General features: G+C 39.4%; 2 protein-coding genes across 14 annotated transcripts in view; both read right to left on the bottom strand.

Moving 5' to 3' along the window:
• The window catches only part of RASGEF1C (RasGEF domain family member 1C), a 145,126-nt gene extending 140,596 nt beyond the window's left edge, over nt 1-4,530 (bottom strand). For 3 of the 6 annotated variants that reach the window (XM_057541474.1, XM_057541476.1, XM_057541478.1), the window contains exon 1: nt 1,994-4,530. Coding sequence is in view for 3 of the 6 variants with exons in the window: in XM_057541478.1 (XP_057397461.1) it covers nt 1,994-2,042 (49 nt within the window). In the remaining 3 variants the exon portion in view is untranslated. The remainder of the gene's footprint in view (nt 1-1,993) is intronic. The other 3 variants (XM_057541475.1, XM_057541471.1, XM_028163429.2) reach the window with 2 other exon arrangements.
• A 1,893-nt stretch (nt 4,531-6,423) lies between these two features.
• The window catches only part of MAPK9 (mitogen-activated protein kinase 9), a 60,059-nt gene continuing 46,322 nt past the window's right edge, over nt 6,424-20,160 (bottom strand). For 4 of the 8 annotated variants that reach the window (XM_057541321.1, XM_057541319.1, XM_057541322.1 and 1 more), the window contains 6 exons: nt 19,025-19,096; nt 15,660-15,842; nt 14,520-14,644; nt 13,432-13,495; nt 11,750-11,821; nt 6,424-10,384 (listed from right to left, as the gene is read on the bottom strand). In XM_057541321.1, the coding sequence (XP_057397304.1) occupies nt 10,242-10,384; nt 11,750-11,821; nt 13,432-13,495; nt 14,520-14,644; nt 15,660-15,842; nt 19,025-19,096 (659 nt within the window). In that variant the 3' untranslated portion in view covers nt 6,424-10,241. Of the gene's footprint in view, nt 10,495-11,749; nt 11,822-13,431; nt 13,496-14,519; nt 14,645-15,659; nt 15,843-19,024; nt 19,097-19,439; nt 19,512-20,160 lie in introns of all 8 variants that reach the window. The other 4 variants (XM_057541320.1, XM_057541323.1, XM_057541324.1 and 1 more) reach the window with 3 other exon arrangements.

The raw sequence follows: 20,160 nt of genomic DNA, 5'->3' as shown, positions 1-20,160 counted from the left end.
GCCACCGCCACACCGCCTTAGTCTTTCCTGATCTGATGGGTCCGAGGTGGCCCCTCACGGCTGTCACACCATGCACTTCTCTGCTAGCTCACCCTCACGCGTTTGACATTTGCTGCCTCCTGCTCTTCCCAGAATAAGCCCTGCCACTCCCCAAAGGAAGCTCTTTTCTATTTAGTTTTCTGAGAGTCTAAAACCAAAACAAAAATATGTTATTTATTGAAACAGTTTCAATAAACACCCTTGCATTCACGAATAAAGAATAAACAATACAATCTTGGATTCAGTTAGCATCTATGAAAAGGGTATAATCTTGATCTGTCTTTATTCAATTTTGGAATCAAGATTAATCCAGCCTCCTAAACTGAGTTGGGTGGCTTTGAAAATCTTGGATAAGTTAGTTTGTTTCTTGAAAATTAGTGAAAAGTGATCTGTAAGATTAATTTTTCCTGGAGAGTATTTGGGGGTGGGAGGGTACCCTTTGATTACCATTTCACTTTCTCTGACAGCCACTGATCCATTCAAGTTTTCTGGAGGCCATCCAGAGCACACCCGCTCCTCTGGCCTCAGACCCCATTTTTGCATGCTCTCTGGCTGTGGTACCTTATGTTTTCTTCCTGCCTCCATTTCCCCGACTTTAAGATGGAGATGATACTGACCTCATGGAACTGTTCAGAAGATTAAATAAGTTCGTATGTATGATGTGCATAGTACCATCATTCCTTGAGACAATTTCAGTGCTTTATATTTCTATAGAAATTTGTCTACTTCTTGTAGATTATCACATTTATTAGAATACTGTATATTTTCTTTTATGTCTATAATAACTTCCCTTTTCCACTTTGTCTGTCACTTGCATATTATTTCTTGATCGTATTTCCAGAGGTTTATCTAGCTTATTAATCTTTCAGTTTTGCTGATTTTTTTCTCTCATTTTTATTTTCTAGTTTCTTGTCCCTGTCCTTATCTTTATTATTACTCCTTTTCTGTCTTTAGGCTTGCTCTGTTGCTCTTTTGTCAATCTCCTGACTTGAACATTGAACTCATTAAAAAAAAACTGTCCTGTTTTTCATAAATGTATTTAAGTCTTAGCTGGGTCAAATTTGGCATGCAGTGTTTTTCTGAGGTCATGCACTTTTAGGAATTTCATAATTTTTCTTATGATTTCCTCTTTCACCTAGATTGCTTTTAGAGTACTGTTTAGTTCCCAGATGTATGAGATCTTTTCAAATTTATTTTGAAATTTATTGCAGTATCACAGAAAAAGTTGTGTATTTTTAACTTTGGAATTATTGAGGCATCCTCTGTGGCCTGGTATATAGTCAATTTCCTTTAAATTCTATGTGTGATCAAAAGGAATTTGCCTATTGGGTATAATATTCTCTATGAGTCCAAGTTTAATAACTGTGGCATTCCAGTCTTCTAGATCTCTGCTAATTTTTCACTTGCTTGACCTGTCAATTTCTGAGAGGAGTGCATTCAAATTTCCACTACATTTTAAAATTTATTTCTCCCCATGGTACTATCAGTCATTACACACACACACACACTCTTTAGTAGGTTTCTCTGAAGCCATGTGGATACATTTACCCACACGAATGCTGCCTATTATAAACACTACTAACATATCCACATTTAATAAAGTATTTATTTATGTATATGTCTATGTATACTTGTGTCTTTGTCTGTAAAGTACATGCATATAACTCATTATACACGAATTTACAGACACTAAAAAAGTCTGGGGAACTTCCCTGGTGGTGCAGTGGTTAAGAATCCGCCTGCCAATGCAGGGCACACAGGTTTGAGCCCTGGTCCGGGAAGATCCCACATGCTGCGAAGCCACTAAGTCCATGCGCCACAACTACTGAGCCTGTGTTCTAGAGCCACGAGCCACAACTACTGAGCCCGCGCGCCTACAGCCCGTGCTCTGCAACAAGAGAAGCCACCGCAGTGAGAAGCCTGTGCACCGCAATGAAGAGTAGCCCCTACTCACCGCAACTAGGGAAAGGCCACGCACAGCAACGAAGACCCAATGCAGCCATAAATAAATAAATAAATAAATAAATAATTTGTTTAAAAAAAAATCTGGTTGCATGTAAAAACAATCAGTGGGGGGAAATTCGTGACTATATGCCAGCATAAATGTGTGTATACAGTAACACATGCATCTATATAAGCAAATGTGCATGCATGCATGTATAGCTGTATGTATGCAGAGAAGGCTCAAGCACATGTGGTAAGATGTTAACCTTTGGGGAGTTGGGGTGAGGAAAGGTATACAAGAATCCTTTGGACTATTTTTGCAACTTTTCTGTCAGCCTGAAATTATTTCAAAATAAAAAGTTAAAAACTTAATGAAGTCAGTAGAAAGGACTGGAAGGAATCAGCTTTAAGGAGCTTCCCTGGCCACAGTTACAGCAATTTAAGTCTCCAAAAGAATGACTGGAAATACCCAAAGAAAGAGAAAGTCAGAAATATAAACCTTCTTGTGATACCATTTGAGGTAGGGATTGAACCCACACCCTACTCTTGAGCACTGGTTGCTGAAGGGAAGGAACAACACGTGGAGCCTGCCTTTCAGCCAGAGCGGATCCGGGAAGCTCTCCTTGAGAGCAGAGTGACAGCGAATGATGTCAGTGGGATGGCTGAACTAAGCCCTTGTGAAATTCCTGCTCATGGCAAGGATTATCACCTGGGGTTAACTGCACGAGATATGTGGTAGATGGGCCCCCTGCCAAAGTAAGCCCATGTGGATGACTTTCTAGTCATGAGAAAAACACGACTGTGTGACAGAGGACTGGACTGGCATCATCCGAACCCAGAGGTCAATTTTAGCATCGGTGACAGTGGGTCAAAAAGATATGAAATGTCTTCCGGTGTGAGTTCATATGAAGAACACACTATCACTTAAATGTATTATAACCAAAAGATGTGGGTGAATCTATCAAACCTTTGGATATGCATTCCAGATCCAAGAAATACTGGAGATGGAGAGCACGGTCAATGCAACCCTGTGGAAGCAGCCACGCAGAGCTAGAGGGTGCACATCCTGCAGGCCAACCTGCCTGACAATCCTGGTGTCATGGAGGATTAAAAGATTCTTAAGAACATGACAACCAGAAACCAGACACCAGGAATGCAAGAGCTTCAACTAGATCCTGGCAGGACACACTAGTAAAAGGACTTTGGGGACACTAGGGAAATCCCAAGGCCCTGGGTATTAAACCAGATGAAAACTTACCGACATGGACAGCTAGAGACCATTAACTGAAAAATGTAGGTTATAAAAAGCATGTACAGTGTGACCTCATTTGGGCAAAAAGCAAAACAAAAAATCATCTAGATATGTATGTGTCCATAGAAAACTATCTGAAAGATATACAATAAAGTATCAAGTGGTCATCTCTGGATGGGGAAATATGTTGTGTTTAGTTTCTCGTTCTTGATTGTGTTTTCACACATATCTTTTTTTATTTAAAAAAGGGAGCAGATGGGACAAGAGGAGGTGGAGAGAATGAGTATAGACTGCTCTTCATTTCTGTTGTGAAGGGGAGCAACTCAAGGGTTAAGCAGCTTTTTCTTTTTAACACAGGTGACATAAAGGTAGGAAATGATGGAGCAGAGGTGGGGAGAGTGACGACACAGGACAGAGATGACTGTAGGAGTGAAGTTCCTGAAAGGGGCCAGGGGTCAGCTCCTGTGAGAGCAGGGAGGGTGGGTGAGGGGAGGAAGAGGCAGGCCTTCACTTGCTGCATTCTATTCCTCTGTCAAGTACCGTTAGGGAGCCATCTTTGAGAATACCTGAGAACAAACACGTACAGCTGAGTGTTCTGGTCAAATAGTTATTTTTTTAAATAGCATCTTTAGTATGATAATTTGCTGCTTAAAAACACCCAAGAAATCAAGTTTAATGTGGAGAGGTGGACAAACTTAACTATCAGTGAAATTCTGTATGCAACTCTAGCCCAGATTAAAATCAAATAAAAACAAAGTAGCCTGACTGCTATTAGCTGAAAAAAGGCACGGTATGTTCAAGGTGATAAGCTGTGCTGGATGGACACAATTCTGTAATCAACAGGCTACTGGAGGGCAGCTTGGCCCCTTGTGGAATCACAGTTGCGTGCACTTCAAAACATCACTTCTTTATTCACGTGGAAAGAAAATAAGGCCAACACTTGTTTCTACCCTGCTCCCCTGCCCACTCACTCACTTGTGGACACTGAGACAGCAACTGGTCACATTTCTAAGTGGCCACAAAATCTCAAAGGTGTAGACATGAAGGGGAAGCTGGAGCTCACCACCTTCTCCTCCCAAGAGAAAATAAAAGAATGAACTCTGGGGCTTCCCTGGTGGCGCAGTGGTTGAGAATCTGCCTGCCAATGCGGGGGACACGGGTTCCAGCCCTGGTCTGGGAAGATCCCACATGCCGCGGAGCAGCTGGGCCCGTGAGCCACAATTACTGGCCTGCGCGTCTGGAGCCTGTGCTCTGCAACGGGAGAGGCCGCGATGGTGAGAGGCCCGCGCACCACCATGAAGAGAGGCCCCCACTTGCCGCAGCTAGAGAAAGCCCTCGCACAGGGACGAGGACCCAACACAGCCATAGATAAATAAATAAATAAAATTTAAAACTGCATTCTAAAAAAAAAAAAAAAGAATGAACTCTGAGAACCAGTGCCCAGTGCGAAACTCATTTCTTTCCTTGAAGTAAGTAGATCAGAGACAGCTGCTGAAGTGTCTTCATGATTTCTTTGAGGTGTCCATTAAGATTCTTCTTCCTGACCTCATGGCAAGGTAACGCTCCACATGAGCTGAATGACAAGCCATTGGGCTGAGAACCCTACAGAGGAGGCTGGCAAAGTGCTGGCCACATGGCTTCTGTCACTGTGACTGCTGGGTCTGCCTAAAGGCTCCGTCCTGCCGCTCAAGGTTATTAGTCACCTTGTGGATAAATTTTCAGAAGGCCTGTTCATGCTCATAAAACTGACGGATGTCACAAGCTGGCAGACAGAATGCTTATGAAGAATGACAGAATCAGGATTAACTGCAACATCACAAAATCCAGTAATTTTGCTGGATTACAGGCTGTGAGTGTGATGTGGCTGTTAAAGCTAAGGCCACCTGAGACTGTGTTCATGAGTGGGGCCTTGTTTGGAGGGCGTGTACTCAGGCTGTATCTGAAATACTACATTCACTTCTGGGCCCATGTTCTTAGGGTGCACTGAGGTGGTGAGGCTCTGGGGGCTTTTTCATAGGAAAGAGGGTTGGGAGAACTTTGAGTTTAAGCTAGAGAAGGGAAGTTTCGGAGCTTACTTTTCCAACTAATGTATTAAAGCCTGTCTCATAAAGGTGGATCAGACTCACTCTATTTCACCAGAAGGAAAGACCTGGGGACCAATGGGTGGAAGTTGTGGGAACCAGGTTTTGGTTCAGTTAAAGAAAGAACTTTCTAACAGTCAAAACTACAAAAAATTCAGTGGGAGGAGCATTCTCTTCATTAAATCCATCTGAGCAGAGGCTGGGTAACCTCTTCAGGTTGATTCCTGCCCTGAATGGCAGTATGAACTACAGAACCTCTTCGTCCATTCCCACTCTCTATGAAATCTAAGTGCATAGACAAAATAAAGCCAAGAGTTTATTTCAAAGCTCAGCACAGAACTACTTCTTTAAAATGAAGAGATGCATTTAATCACATCTATGTTTCTATGAAGTCTGTATTATAAGCCTACAGTTCCTACCTTGCACCTAAGTTCCATGTGGAAGGAATACTGTAAACGATCCATTTCACTGAACTGAGCCTCTATATGCTCTTTTTGACACAGAACAAGAACACTGACTTGTGCTGGGGCTCAGAGTAAAAATGTCCCTATTTATACCCAAGATCTGTATGTAAAAGTGTCAGAACCACTAAGAGCAGAAAAGGCCAGCAGACCCTCCTTCAGGCTCTGCTTCCCTCTAAGACCACGAAGCATCTAGAAGCTGCTTCTAGAAAGGGGCTCTTAACACGGTATCCACCAGGGTTCAGGATTCCTCAGAAAGTTTGGCAAAATTTTGTGCTCATGGCCTTTTTCTAAGGAGAGGATCACAGTTTTCATCAGACTCTCAAAGGTGTTCATGACTATAAGAAGAGTAAGATCTGCACGAGTGTTACAGCACTCTGAGGGCAATCCTGCTGCTCCCTTCCTGATGTGGGTCAGGGGCTGCAGCTTCCTCACTGTTGTGCAGGGGGTTAGAGAACTGATTCTGGATTTCCCTTCCAACACTAAAGCCCCACAGCACAGAAATGGCATAGCAAACACCCTTGTTCACAAGGACCCCTGGGCCCTGAGGACACAGCGAATGACAGGTTCCCAATGGCCATGACAGGCACATCCCTCTTAAATCATGGTCACATTTGGCTTCAAAGAGACGTCACTGGCCACTCCGTCACTGTTATTATGGATTTTATTACCAGCTTTCCCGATTAAAGACCAAAAATATCAAATAACCGCCTTATTGTCAAAGGTAAGCTTACGCTTAAATTCACACAAGTAGCTACAGAATCTTCAGTAAAGTATATACTAAGTTATTCTGAAATACTACCCTTCCTCCCATTAAAAAAAAAAATCCCAGCCACCTACATGTACCATTTAAGTCAACAAATTCAAAGTATTTTTAGTACTATCTACACTGAAAGTGGGAAGGGGGTAAGATAGAGAAATGGAACCCAGATCATTATCAAGAGAAATGTTTTCCTTTTCTAGAAACCTTTAAAATTAAGATTGATACTCATCCATCTGGAATGATTCTAGTCCTTTTAAGCAGCGAAGAGAGTGAGTCATAGTGGGCCCTTCTATTCCTATGGTTTTAAGTAGTAAACATCCTAAAGTGCCTCAAAACCAGAAGCAAAATGAAAGAGGCTCATCCATGCACAAAACCACAGGCACACAACCGCCATTAAGGATCTGAAGTAATACAAGGAGAGACTGACTGATTGGTGGATTCTTCTGGCCACACCTTGTGAGAAAACAATTACTCCGAATACTCAATTTTGCACTGCATGTTTTTGAAAACTCAGATTCAGGAATCTGCAGAATATTTTCAGTAAGAGATCTAACAGAACTGCTTTGCTTTTCAATTTAAAAACATATGCTAATATTGATTGAAATGACGACACTCCAATATCTACCTGTGTTCACGTTAAATCTGTAATCAGAGATGGTGATGTAGAAATACACAGTCAACTGTCACTTAAAAACACACCACAGAAATTGGACATGCTATATACACTTCTCTTTTAAAATGTATTTGTATTATTTTCACCAATCAAAACACACATAATATATTTTATTATAAAACATTAGGCAATGTTACTTTTGAGATATGCAATCTGAAAGGTCACACCTGTGTTTACTACCAGTGTGAAACACCGGAGGAGTTACATTAGAAATCAACCAGACGAATTCATCATACATCATTACCATGACTTACACAGCATCAAATCTGGATTAAACCAGTATCCCATTCAGTGTTTCAACTATGGACTCTGGGTGTCAGTAAGGGGCCCTGCCAAGGGTTTTCTCCTTTCAGCACTGCGGCTCTGAGTTTCATGGTGCAGAGATAAACACAGAGCCCTGTTTCCATCTCCTGTTTCCACAGCTGATCAACACTGAGCAGGATGTGTTTCGAGAATGCTCTCCTACTCTGACAAGGCTCTGTCTGCTCTCTGGAACCTGTACTTGAAATCAAGACCCGACATAGGGGAGGCAGTCATTTCCTTTTTAACAGAAAACTAAGTCAACAAACAAAACGAACCTAGTCCAAATTCCAGGCTAATAATAAATTACCTGGTTTATAAAAATATGTGTCCAAAATAGTTACTTCAGGGTTGTGTACAATATAAATTACAAAAATAAAATAGGAAACATGAAAAACTGAGCAAATGTTTCAGTTCTTTATCCAACATCAGCATTTATCCATGGAGAGCAGTTTGAAACCATCGGCACTGCACCAGGGCCCAGGCACATCTCGGCTCAGGAGGGAGGACCCTCAAGTGGGGGCAGGTATTTCTATGGAGCTGGGCTGTCTGCAGCCCTGTGGCCTGTCCTGGGTGCACTCACTGGTCTCTGATGGAAGGTGGTCTTGGCAGGAAACCCGTCAACACCGTCACAGACTCCATCCGTGAACACACAGAGGAATGAGCGAGCAGAAAGCCCGTCTGTGCGGCACCTACAGCTCCACTTACAAATGGCGCCTGGCTGAACGTACAGTCACCCAGTGAAACCTCGATGCACACTCAGCGTCCCTGTGCTGCACAGACATACGCCTAGGACAGATCATGTAGTTTTAAAACTCTCACCTTTCTTTTTCTCTTTAAAGATAGATTTAGTACAGTCTTTTTAAAGAATGTGTATTAGAGAGGAGGCCATTTTAAGATGTTTATGTATGTATAGTGATAAGTTGCTTCACAATACCATCAGGCCTCCAAAACCAAAACAATCCTAAGCCATGTAATAGGTGTTTCTGCCTCAGTTCAAGTTAGTATTTCCATCTTATAGTTGAATGTGTCTAAACCTCACAATATAAAACTATTTATTACTTCAATATTAATTTTGTTCATCAAGGGTTCCAGTTTCCAGTGATAAGACCAATAAGATACAACTGGTGTAGAGATAATCATATATTTTAGATAATATTTATAATAAACTTTCTTATCAAAGTTCCTCCTCAGAACACATTCTATAGAATGTGAACAATGTTGATCCAATAGCTTCCAAAATAACTAAACACAAGATATGAATTTGTAACAGAATAAGCTCAAGGGAAAAGCATTATGAGCACAGGTAGCCGTATGTGACCATCGTAACTCCATTTCTGCAATGACACTTCAATACTCAGTATTTTACTGAACTTTGAATGATTTCCGTATCAGTCTGAAAGTATCAATTTCAGGTGAGCAGTTTAAAATCAGAAAATGTTCAATAGCTAATTATTACCCTTCAGGATATTTCCTCCATATCCCTCAGAAGAGTTTTTCCAGAACATTCATGGATTTCCCTTAGGAAAAGGAAATGCCTCCACAAAGTGGAAAACAAACCACAAACAGGCATTCTGAACCAGTCTGCTTCCTAAAACAGAGCAAAGGGGGATTTTTACGTGGTTTCTTTCAGAGAAGAAAGAAACTCGAGGAAGAATGCTGTGTTGGAAGAGGGAAACTCTGCCTTATGAAATCACGCATCTCACCTTGAGTGACAGAAGGTAAGAAAGGACCCAGTCCAGGCTCAAGCAAAGCAAGCACTCAGTAAGTGACTGCAATCATCTTTAGTGATCACTTCATAAAATTCTACTCTAACAGCAGGTGATGGGTTCAAGAATCTATTTGCCATCATATTATTGACATAGGTATTAGGTGGCTAATAAAGAAGGTGAAGTTCTAGGTAGCATTTTAAATTAATAAGTCCAGAAGACCAAGAAAAAAGAGATAGGGAAGATAGGATTTTAAAGGTATATACGTTTTAAGCAGCACAAAACAAAACTTAAAATTTTATCATGCAGTAAAGCTGAATGTACAGTCACCCAGACTAAGACAATTTAGAGAAAACAAAGTGTCCTGGTCTTAGCAGTGGTAATTCTCAGCCCAAAACATGACAAAGTTAAGAAAAGTTACATTTTTAATTTATTATATAGATTGAATTATATTCCTTCTGAAATACGAAAGAAAATAACTCATACCCCAAAGGAAGGTAAGATATGATAATATGATGGCGGCCAATTAATACACATAAATCTATTTTTCTGGACAGACACCAAATTACTTAAGAGGATTAAGAGACAATTCTAGAAGCAGCACTACCTTGAAGATTATTTGGCTTTATAAATACTGATTTCCAAAGTGCTAGAGGGCAAGTCTGAGCAAGCATTTGTGGTCACATGCATAAAAGTCCCAACGGTCACTGAGGATGAGAAATTGTCACTATTACTGTACAACTTTAAAAAAAAATTCATCTATTCTAATTGCTCACCTGAAATGACCTTGAACAAAATCTCTAAAAGTGTGGTTTGCACTTTTTTTTCTTTAGACATTATCTGCTTCATTTTATAATCTAAGCAAGGCAAGCCTAGTACGACTGAGTAGGGGCAAGGCATCGTGTTTCTTACATGCAGAACATGGAGTTTTTCTATTTGGTTCCATCAACTCCCAAGTATTTCAGGCCCATGGAAGTGAGAGTTCCTTCACTGATGACAAGCTTGCTATTTCTAACGTATCATCGACAACCTTCAAGGGGTCCTGTTGAGGCATCCAGACTGCTGTCTGTGTCTGAGGCCAGCGTCTGCTCAGTGGACATGGATGAAATGTCATTGATAGATGACGACTGAGAAGGAGTGGCGTTGCTACTTACTGCTGCATCTGTGCTAAGAAAACCAAATATAATAAAATCTGAGGCACGACACTGCTGCAAATCCAGGCAATGAGACTTCAGGTCATTTCTCAGCTCTGTCCTTTTGTAGTTTCCTATACTATTAGTATAAACAAGAAGTTAGTTGACTGTACATTTTGAACTTTTCCTGAAGTCTTTCTTCAGGCTCAAAATCCCAATTATTCCTCCGTCTTTCCCTGCAATATTCTCTTTCTTCCCAGTGGCTAAACATCATATATGTACTCATGTATAATCATGTTATTAACTACTTTAAAAATACCTGCTGGTTTTAAAAAGATATTAAAAGAAAATTGCTGAATTTATCCTAAAACTATCAGTATCACAAAAGGCTTAAGCCCAAGTAGGATTCAAGTGTCATCAGACATTTCAATTATAATCATAAACACTTAGTCCAAGGAAAAAAGCATCAACCTTTGAAAAATTCTTTTGCAATAAAAATACCTTGTAAAAGAAGGATTGCATACAAATTAAAAAAGGAAAAAAAAAATTAGTGGACTCTCGTTCATTTTATTTTTGCTTTCTAAATCCCCAAAACTGACATGTTAAGGCAAATGAAACTATTCTATTTCCTACTATCTATATTTTAGTCTGGTTTGAACAAAAACAAAACATCCAGGCTCTCAGAGGTAAGTCTTAAATTTGTGCTGAGTTAACAACGAGCACCTAAATTCGTATTGAAATTATATAATCTCTAGACACGTGACACATTTGTCATGCTGAATATAAAATTCAAGAATAAAAAGCAGTCCAACATGTACTTACGTGTGTGTGTGTGCATGCGCTTTCCAGTGGGAGTGGAGTGAGAAAATAAATATAACTGAAGAGTTTTGTTTAAGTAGAACCCTACAGGACACCATATATACTATGTCTCTAATACTCATACAGTTACCTAATTGTTAGTCAGACTTCTACCACTAAGTAGAACACGTAGAAAGATGAGAGAATTATATGAACAATTTTCGCAAAAGAAAACCCAATTCCATTTTATCTAGATTCACATTAATTTTCTTTTTTAACTGGTTGGGGGCAGTATAAAGAGGGTCATGCACATTGAAAAGGCTTTAAATTCAATTTCCTTATCTATTAACGAAACTGACAGCAGCTGTTACAAGGATGAAACAAGAATGTTCATAATATAGTTGGTTCGCTGCCCGGCACATCAGTAAGATGTTAGTTGCCACCACCAGGATAAACCAAAAAGAAGACTATTTCACATAAAGAGTTTTCAAATCCAATGCTGGTCAAGCTGGCACTTAACACACTGTTGCCACTTATAAAAAATGAATAGGGAAAGAAAAATATTATGCAATCAAACTATTAAAGCAATCACTAACCTGAAGGTTGATCTTTCACAACACCATTCTTGCTTCTTTCTTCCCAATCCATTACTTCTTTGTAAATTAGCTCTTCAAATAGAAATGCAAGTTAAAATGCTTCATCAGTTTCTCTGCATCTCAAAATCCTGCTTCCAAATCAATTGGAACCACTCCAAGGGCACTGTGATGTGCTATTTTTAATTGTGATAGACAATTAAGTAATATAGTTTACCTAGACCAAAATATAATTTGATCCATTATATCTTTTCAACCCAGCTATTAAGACAGCCAGGGACTTCCCTGGTGGTGCAATGGTTAACAATCCGCCTGCCAATGCAGGGGACATGGGTTCGATCCCTGGTCCGGGAAGATCCCACATGCTGCAGAGCAACTAAGGCCGTGTGCCACAACTACTGAGCCTGTGCTCTAGAGCCCGCAAGCCACAACTACTGAGCCTGCATGCCACAACTACGGAAGCTCACACGCCTAGAGCCTGTGCTCCACAAGAGAAGCCACCGCCTGCGCACCGCAACAAAGAGTAGCCCCCACTCGCCACAACTAGAGAAAGCCTGTGTGCAGCAATCAAGACCCAACACAGCCAAAAATAAATTAAAAAAAAAAAAAAAAAGACAGCCAAAAATGTACAGTAGCTCTGGATCCACAATGGGGGTTTTACAAAGTGGGGGTGAGGGAGAGAGAATGAGAGAGACACACAGAGGGAGAGAGGAGGGGAGAGAGGGAGGGAAAGTACTAGCAAAGTGGCTCTAACAGAACAGTTTAAGTACTGGATATTCTCACATCTTTTTGCACATGTTTTCCTCCATCATTACTGTGGTTCTCCAAATATAACCCCTCCAGATTGGTCAGAAATTAATCTAATTACCTAAGTTTTTTCTTGGCTTCAATCTCAGTTTTCCTCAATTTTCATTTGTAAGAAAAACTAATTACCTATTAACTAAGCAGCTTCCTAAAATTTTGCTATTCATGAAACAAAATTAGCATATTGCAAGCACTTAGTGAGGCCTATGGGTGTGTGCACATGCAGGTCGTTGGTATCCCTATATCCCGGGGAGGGGCTCTTGGGAAGGACACATCACCATGTTTGACTTGCGCTGACCATAGTTCTCAATTACTACTGATTCTGCTTTTTAATGAAAAATTTTTAGTTCAGCCTCTTTTTTACTGGTTTAGTTTGCTGTGGGTTGTTTGGTTAATCTTATAGTGGTAATAATAACTATCTGCATATTTTCGAACTGCAATTTTCCCTAAACTCTTATTTTAAAACACATATATAACTACATGGCTTACAAATACAGCAGAAGTTCACATGACCCCAGTGGGGTCTCCCACGTCTGCTTTACAAGGACCTGTGAATTGGGGTTACTCAACGATTTGCAACATGTTGTCAAGGTAAGTGTGATACAATCACTGAGTTTAGTTTACAAACCAAGATTTGATAATGTAAGATTGTGTGAAAAAGTCTTTATTTTTCTCTTTTGAAGCAAATAATATGCAATTCATACACGTTCCTCTCTAATTCTGTTATCTTCAAGTTCTTTTTCTACTGGGAAGTGGGAAGAGAGAGGATAAATGGGCTGTAGGGTTTCTTGCCCCCTCTTAGAAAGGCTATTGTCAAAAAGTGATGTTGCCCTGTTGCAAGAAATGTCATCAGTAACAATCAAAATAAGTTCCGTCTTTACCTTTCCATTCTTCAATTGCATGTTCTCTTTCTTCCAACTGGGCATCATAAATTTGAGGTGGTGGCTAAAAATTAAATTACAGGTAAAGTCAATAGTTAAAAGAATAATGAGGCATGAAGAAAAAGAATCACTTTGTAAGACTTCTAAAATATTTATAATATGGATGTAGTTTCATTAAATACTTGGCTTATTAAAGATTTCTTTATAAGTATGATTTTCCATCAGTTTCAGAATCAAAATAATTGAGGAAAAATTAACCAAAAAAATAGAGCTATTATAGTCCTCTTAATAATCACACTCTAAAGACATCTGCCCAAATGTAATTATAAAATTAGTAATCACAGGCTGCTTTCTAGAGATCCACCCTGGACAAGGTACTGTGCTATGAAATACAGAAGCTGCAAAACACATTTCAGGTTTATATTTCGTCCCGTTAGAACTCCCAAACTCAATCCCCAATTCATAAATGGACTGCTTCAAAAATTTGCTTAAAATCAGGTGTTTATAAATCAAATTCTTTTCATATGAAACAATGTTTAAAATGGTGGTTAAATGCATAGGCCAAGACATAATAATGAGCATGCCACTACGTGGTTATTTCACTTCCAGCTAAAGACCACCCTTACCAATGCTGCTACAGAAAAACGCACATGAGCACTAAACTCAGAAGTGGAACTCCCCGAGCAGGTACCTCTGGGGAAGGATGAACAAACTTGTGATTTTCAGCAAGTTTCTTAGCCTGACTGGATGCCTAAACAAGATGATGTAAAGCAAAGCCCAAGGCACAGTGCCAGGTACACAAATGGATGCCTAAAAAAGGTGATATTATGATCACACATCAGTATCTGCATAAATGAAGATAATTATATCACCACAGCATAAGCATGTTCACTCCTGAGGTACTCTGAGTAGAGCCCCAGTAACAAGAGTCCCAAAAGGGGTTGTGACCCATGTTACATGGCCTCGTTGTAATCAGGAGTCCTTTTAAATCTAGGACTTCACGTAGCCATTCCAGACTAACAGACAGAAGGTCCAAGGAAATGTATGCCCTGCCTTTACACATAAGCCTTTTCAAAATAGATGCTTACCGCTTCTGCTTCAGCAGGGTCATACCAAACAGTGATATAAGGGTGACGCAAAGCTTCATCTACAGAGATTCGCTTGTCAGGATCTATCACTAACATTTTTGATAGTAAGTCTCTGGCTTGACTTGCTAGGGTAAAAACAAATATTAGATTTATAAAGCAATAGTGTTAGCCTGAAAATCACACAATAAAGAACTAAATGTGATAGCACAGACAGAACAAAAATATATTAACTTTGAGAAATTGTTGATAGCTTCAAGATTATTAGTCTTTTTCTTTAACAGTAAGTCAAGCAGCTACTTCCACTACAAACCAGGCTTTCAAATGTGCTTTCAGCCTCTGAATCTGGGAGGGGAGAAGGACAGGGCACAAGGCTGAGAAGCCACGTCCAGGGAGGGTGCAGGAGCTAAGCTAAGGGTGGCACTGCCAAGAATGCAGGCATGAAGCATAGGCAAGTGTTTTTTCTTGATGCCACATCGAAGTGAAATTAAAACAGACTAAGCCACACAATGATTTCATATTTGCACAGTATACAACACTTCACAGATGCCTCTGCTTTGCCTACCTGTATACAATGTTGGCAACATACACTTTTTTTAAATCTAGAGATTAGTAGTTAGAAAAAAATCCAACAAGTTCAATAACTTGGTTAAATACAAGGCTCACCTAGGCTTCAGAAATTAAAATTCACATGTATAGTATAGGCAAAGAAGAGATGGGGCTTTTCTGAATGAGGCACTGTTTATCTTGATGTAGAGAGAAACAAATCTATTCTTTCCCTTAAAACACTTAGTGATAGGCACAGGAGAAGGGGAGAAGGAGCCTTTTAAAATTTCTGACTCTTCAACTGGGCTAGAATCTTTATTCAAGTATTCTTTATACCTGAAAACTGTTTGAATTCCATTTGCTGTAATTAACATGAGTCTTTCAGACTGATGTAAATATTTTGACCACAGGCTTCAGTTACGTCACTTTATTGAGGACAAAATTTCTAGGTCTTTAAGCTTTCTTTCTGAAATGCCTTCATTCTAGCCTGTAAATGACTTTGAGGGTTTCAACTATTTTGTCTCTCAATGTTCACAGGTTTTAGAATGCAAACCTAAAGTGAAAGCTTCACCCAGTATAAGAAAAAAGATACCTTACTTTTCATTTTGTCTCGTTCAGATTCTGATGGAAATATCCAATCTGGAAAGAGTTCTTCAAATTTGATTCCAGGATACTTTGGTCTGTTTTCTACGTAATTCCTCACAGTTGGCTGAAGTTTCTTCATGAAATCTGCAGATGGTGTTCCTAGCTGCTCAATAACTTTATTCCACTGATCAATATCTAAGGAGTCGCTTGAGGAAAATACAACTGAAATGCCTTATATTCATATTACGTAAAGTAGCATCATTCAAGGAAAAACTTAAATTATACTTATACTTATCAACAAGTAATTAACCAGGCCACCTCACTGGGTCAGCAGAAGCATTCTGAAATAATATTCAAAAAAGGTTTGGGCTCCAAGTTAAGACTATTTAAAAAAAACTCTGCATCTTTATAAACTCTGATCACAGTTTATTAAATCAACACGATGAAGTCTGTATGCCTTCCCATTCTAGATCAAAATAAAGTTATCTTGTAACTGAAGAATACCTATGACTGAAAGGCTTAAACATGAAATTAGGTAGTAATTATATAGGCAAATTGAAATCAGTTCTCATAATAAAACTATGTTAGATCTAAAGCTCCCTGAAGTAGAGAGACCTATCTGACTGCTCAATTTACAGCTGGGAGCCACCCCTGCGGGGCAGGCCTGGCGGGATGGGGTGGATGAGGGGGTGGGCAGGAGCCAAGGCTCTGGACTTTCTGAGCCCTCACCATGTCCTTTCTCACTGTAGCTGTGCTTACATTGAGCAGTGACAGCTTTGAGAGGTCATTCTGTCTTACTTGGCACTGACCCGGACCATCACTGCAATACAAAGGAGTGCGTTTTATTTCCTTTCAAAGTATATGACCTGGGTTTCAGACTCCATTGTGTATTAGACACTCACTAGGTGTCCGGCAGTCAATCCCCCTTGGGTCTCACCTTCCTATTTGTAAAATGCAGACAATACCAGCTTTGCCTCTTTCACTTGGGGCTTGAGATAACTGGCAAGATGAATGTGGAAAGGGAGTCTATTGATAAAACCATAAAAATTATACAAGAGAACGCAAGCCAGAGGAATCAAATAAACAGCATCTTTAAAAAGTGACTAATTGAGGTATGTCTTAGAAAAATAAAATGACATCACTGTGAAAGAACCTAGGGAACAGACACATGTTCTTTAAAGAACAAAGGAGGAGGCCCTCTTGCTTCCTGTCATGTCTTTCTTCTTGCTGGTACACCATCCACTGGAGGATTCCATCACCAATCAAACAAATTTTTTTTCTCCCATCTTAAAGCAACAGCCACTTTCCTTCGGCTGAACATCTGTAGCTTAGCTACCATTCCCACTTGCAGCAAAACAGAGTTGTCTATACTTGTATCTCTAACTCCCAGCCTCTCATTCTCTCTTAAACATCCTCTCATCAGGCTTTTCCCCCATCACTTCATGAAAACTGCACCCATCAAAGTTGCAGGTGACCATCCCTCAATTCTCAGTCCTCACCTTTTTGACAGTGTCAGTGAGCCTCCCTCAGGAACCTGCTTCCTGGCCTCCGGGGTCCCTTGCTCTCTGGGAGGTGCCTGCCTAAAGCTTTCTCTTTCTCATAGGCCATGTGGGGACAGGAGTTCCTTTTCTACCTCAGGTTACGAATCTAAAACAAATCTCTGAGAACTGCAATCTGGTTTCTGGAATCTTTTTCTATCTAATGTTGGAAAAAGTTAGCAAAATTGTCTTTGGAAAATGATGTAATCTCTGTGTGTTCTGAGAATGACAGTAGGTGACCTTATACATAAAATTATTATTACTGACATTGCAAGATGTTAACATGTAAATTAAGAATTTTAAATTACTTAATAGTGCACCAAAGAGTTCCTACACTTTTCATTTCTGTACTTTCTGAAGAAAACATGTAATTAATTAAAGAAAGGAAAGTCACAAAATGAATTAAAAATTGAGACAAACAATGTTAAGTAGATACTTCTAATTATGTATCTTTAGGGCATTCCCTGGCAGTCTGGTGGTTAGGACTCTGTGCTTTCACTGCTGTGGGTCCAGGTTCAATCCCTGGTCGGGGAACTAAGATCCCACAAGCCTCGTGGCATGGCCATCAATCAATCAATCAATCAACCAATCTTTAGAGTATATCAACTTTTCCCTTTTTAAATGAATTTATTTGCAAATTAAAGATCTCCTTATTTACATTTTGAAACAACTGAATCTAAGGTAAGGCTATGGAAAATTGCTAGAAAATTTATTAGAACAAAATAAAATGCTGTATTTAACTTCACATAAAATCTGTGATGTGAAAAATGTCAAGGAAGGTAAATAAAATGATAGTAATAAAATCTTTTCATTCCAGGTTTGTGTTGTGAAGAATTTATATTACAAATAAACCACCCTCATAAAATTATAAAAAATTAAAATTACTTTAATAAAATACATATAAAACATGACTATACAACTTAATTTCTTTTAAAGATAACCATCAATCTGCCAGCGGACAGAGACCACTTTCATAACAAAAAACAAAATCAAAAGACTAATGAAAATTTTAGGTGGTTAGAACACAAATGAAAAAGGGTATATGCAAAGAACCATGTTAGAGCAAAAAATATTGAAGATGGAAGAATATGAGGAATATGAGAAAAGAAAGCTATTGAAACTATCATATATCTATTCTCCTTTATGCTATATGTCATTAATATGATTTGCTGACCACAGTGTAAGTTAACCTTTTACATTTTATATTTATTTAAATGTATGTTAAACTTCCCCAGTGTGTCACAAAATAACCTTCTAAGTGGATCTTCTAAAATTTTCTACAAAATGTCAGAAGAGTAACAAAACAAAAAAATTTAGCAAATATTGTTCCTCACAAGCTTTTTACTTTAATCTTTTTCATTTAGGTCTTATGTAGTGTGCTTCAGTTCTTACTTTGGAGGAAAATATTTTAATTCATCCTGGTAACTAATGAAATAGTATATTAAACAAATTAAACAAATTACAAATTATTGGCCTATTAAATATAGACAACAACTTTCCAGATACCTAAATTAACTGAATTAACTAAACAGTATTTTCATTTAAATGTCAGGATACATTTGTCAAAGAGTAAATACAATTCTTATAAGCTATTTTTAATAAAATTAAGAACTAATATAAATTGTTTTAACTTAATTCTATGCCTCAATAAAATTGTTACAGGTAGTCAAGTAAAAAAGAAACATAAAATTGAACCATTTGGTGTGTGACACTAATTTAACAAACATAATCAAGACCCCCTTAGAATACACTCTAGAATTATGACATTTTCCTTTTGACCTCCTGCTGCCCTTGGTATTTATGGAAAACATGGCCGGGAAGGTCCCCCGGGAAGGATACGATCAGTGCCTTGGAATATCACACAACCTTTCACCAGCTCTCCCATGATGCAACCCACTGACCAGATATCAACTGAAAATAAAGTGAAATGACAAAATTATGAAGTGCCATGAACAAAACAAAGGTGAGGAAAAGGATTCTAACAGAGTACTAAACACACAAACATGGAAAATAAATTGCTAGTAACGGGTGAACTTTTTTACACAGTATGAAATATTGCTGACCTCTATTTTGGCCTTCAGTTTGCAGCAATCTGGGCTTTTAGTGCCAAAGAGTCCAACACTTTACAGCTTCAGAAACAAACAAAGTCCCAGAAACAAGAAATGCCTGTCCCCACAAAGCTGTTTCCAGGCACATGCCCACCCCTGCCCCCAGCCTTCGTGGTCAGTGCTGGGTCTCTCCCTGTGAAGGATACAGTCTCTTCCTGGGAACAGGACTTTATGGAGGACCATTTCTGCCATGATGCACCCGACAGACCAGATGTCCACTACCAAACACCAGGTGATTAAAACCAGCCAGAGATCCCCCCACACACGTCCTTTCTCAAACCCCCTCCCAAACAAAGACAAACCCAGCTTGTCAGTGGGACTTTTGTAAAATATGAACACCACACCTCCAGAATGATCCTTTTTTAAACTGTCAAGTCAGCAGGGCCTCACAGGGACAGGCTTGTCTGGGCTCCAGGTGAGGGCCAGAGGTGCCCCAGCTTCTGGCTGTTCGCCGTCTTCTGTGGGGGCCCAGCTGAATTACAGGCCTCAGATGCCCAGGCAGAGGGCTATTTATTGCCCTTGCTGCTGGGGGTGGGGTGAGAGAAGCTAACAGGGGACCTAATTTTCTCTCATGTCCACAGAGGACTGGAAGCCCACAGAGCTGTGTCTCTCAGAATGGGAGCACAGGTTATAAAACATCTGAATAAACTTGAAGCACAGCTCATTTCAGATGACTTAGGCAAACTTTCAGATTCTTTTTTTTAACACGTGAATGTGATTTAGTTCTTTTTGACAAATTTTTCAAAAGCTAAGTTTCAAAGAGATCTGATATTGCTTGAATAAGTTTTGCTGTGAAAAAAATACCAATTTTACACACAAAAAGCACATGTTGTATTATTCCATTTATATCAAGTTCAAAAATAAGCA

Source organism: Balaenoptera acutorostrata, chromosome 2 (assembly GCF_949987535.1).
Source record: "Balaenoptera acutorostrata chromosome 2, mBalAcu1.1, whole genome shotgun sequence".
NCBI classification, from domain to species: Eukaryota; Metazoa; Chordata; class Mammalia; order Artiodactyla; family Balaenopteridae; genus Balaenoptera; species Balaenoptera acutorostrata.
Note: the sequence above shows the minus strand (reverse complement) of the source record. Positions and strands in the feature narration are given on the sequence as shown.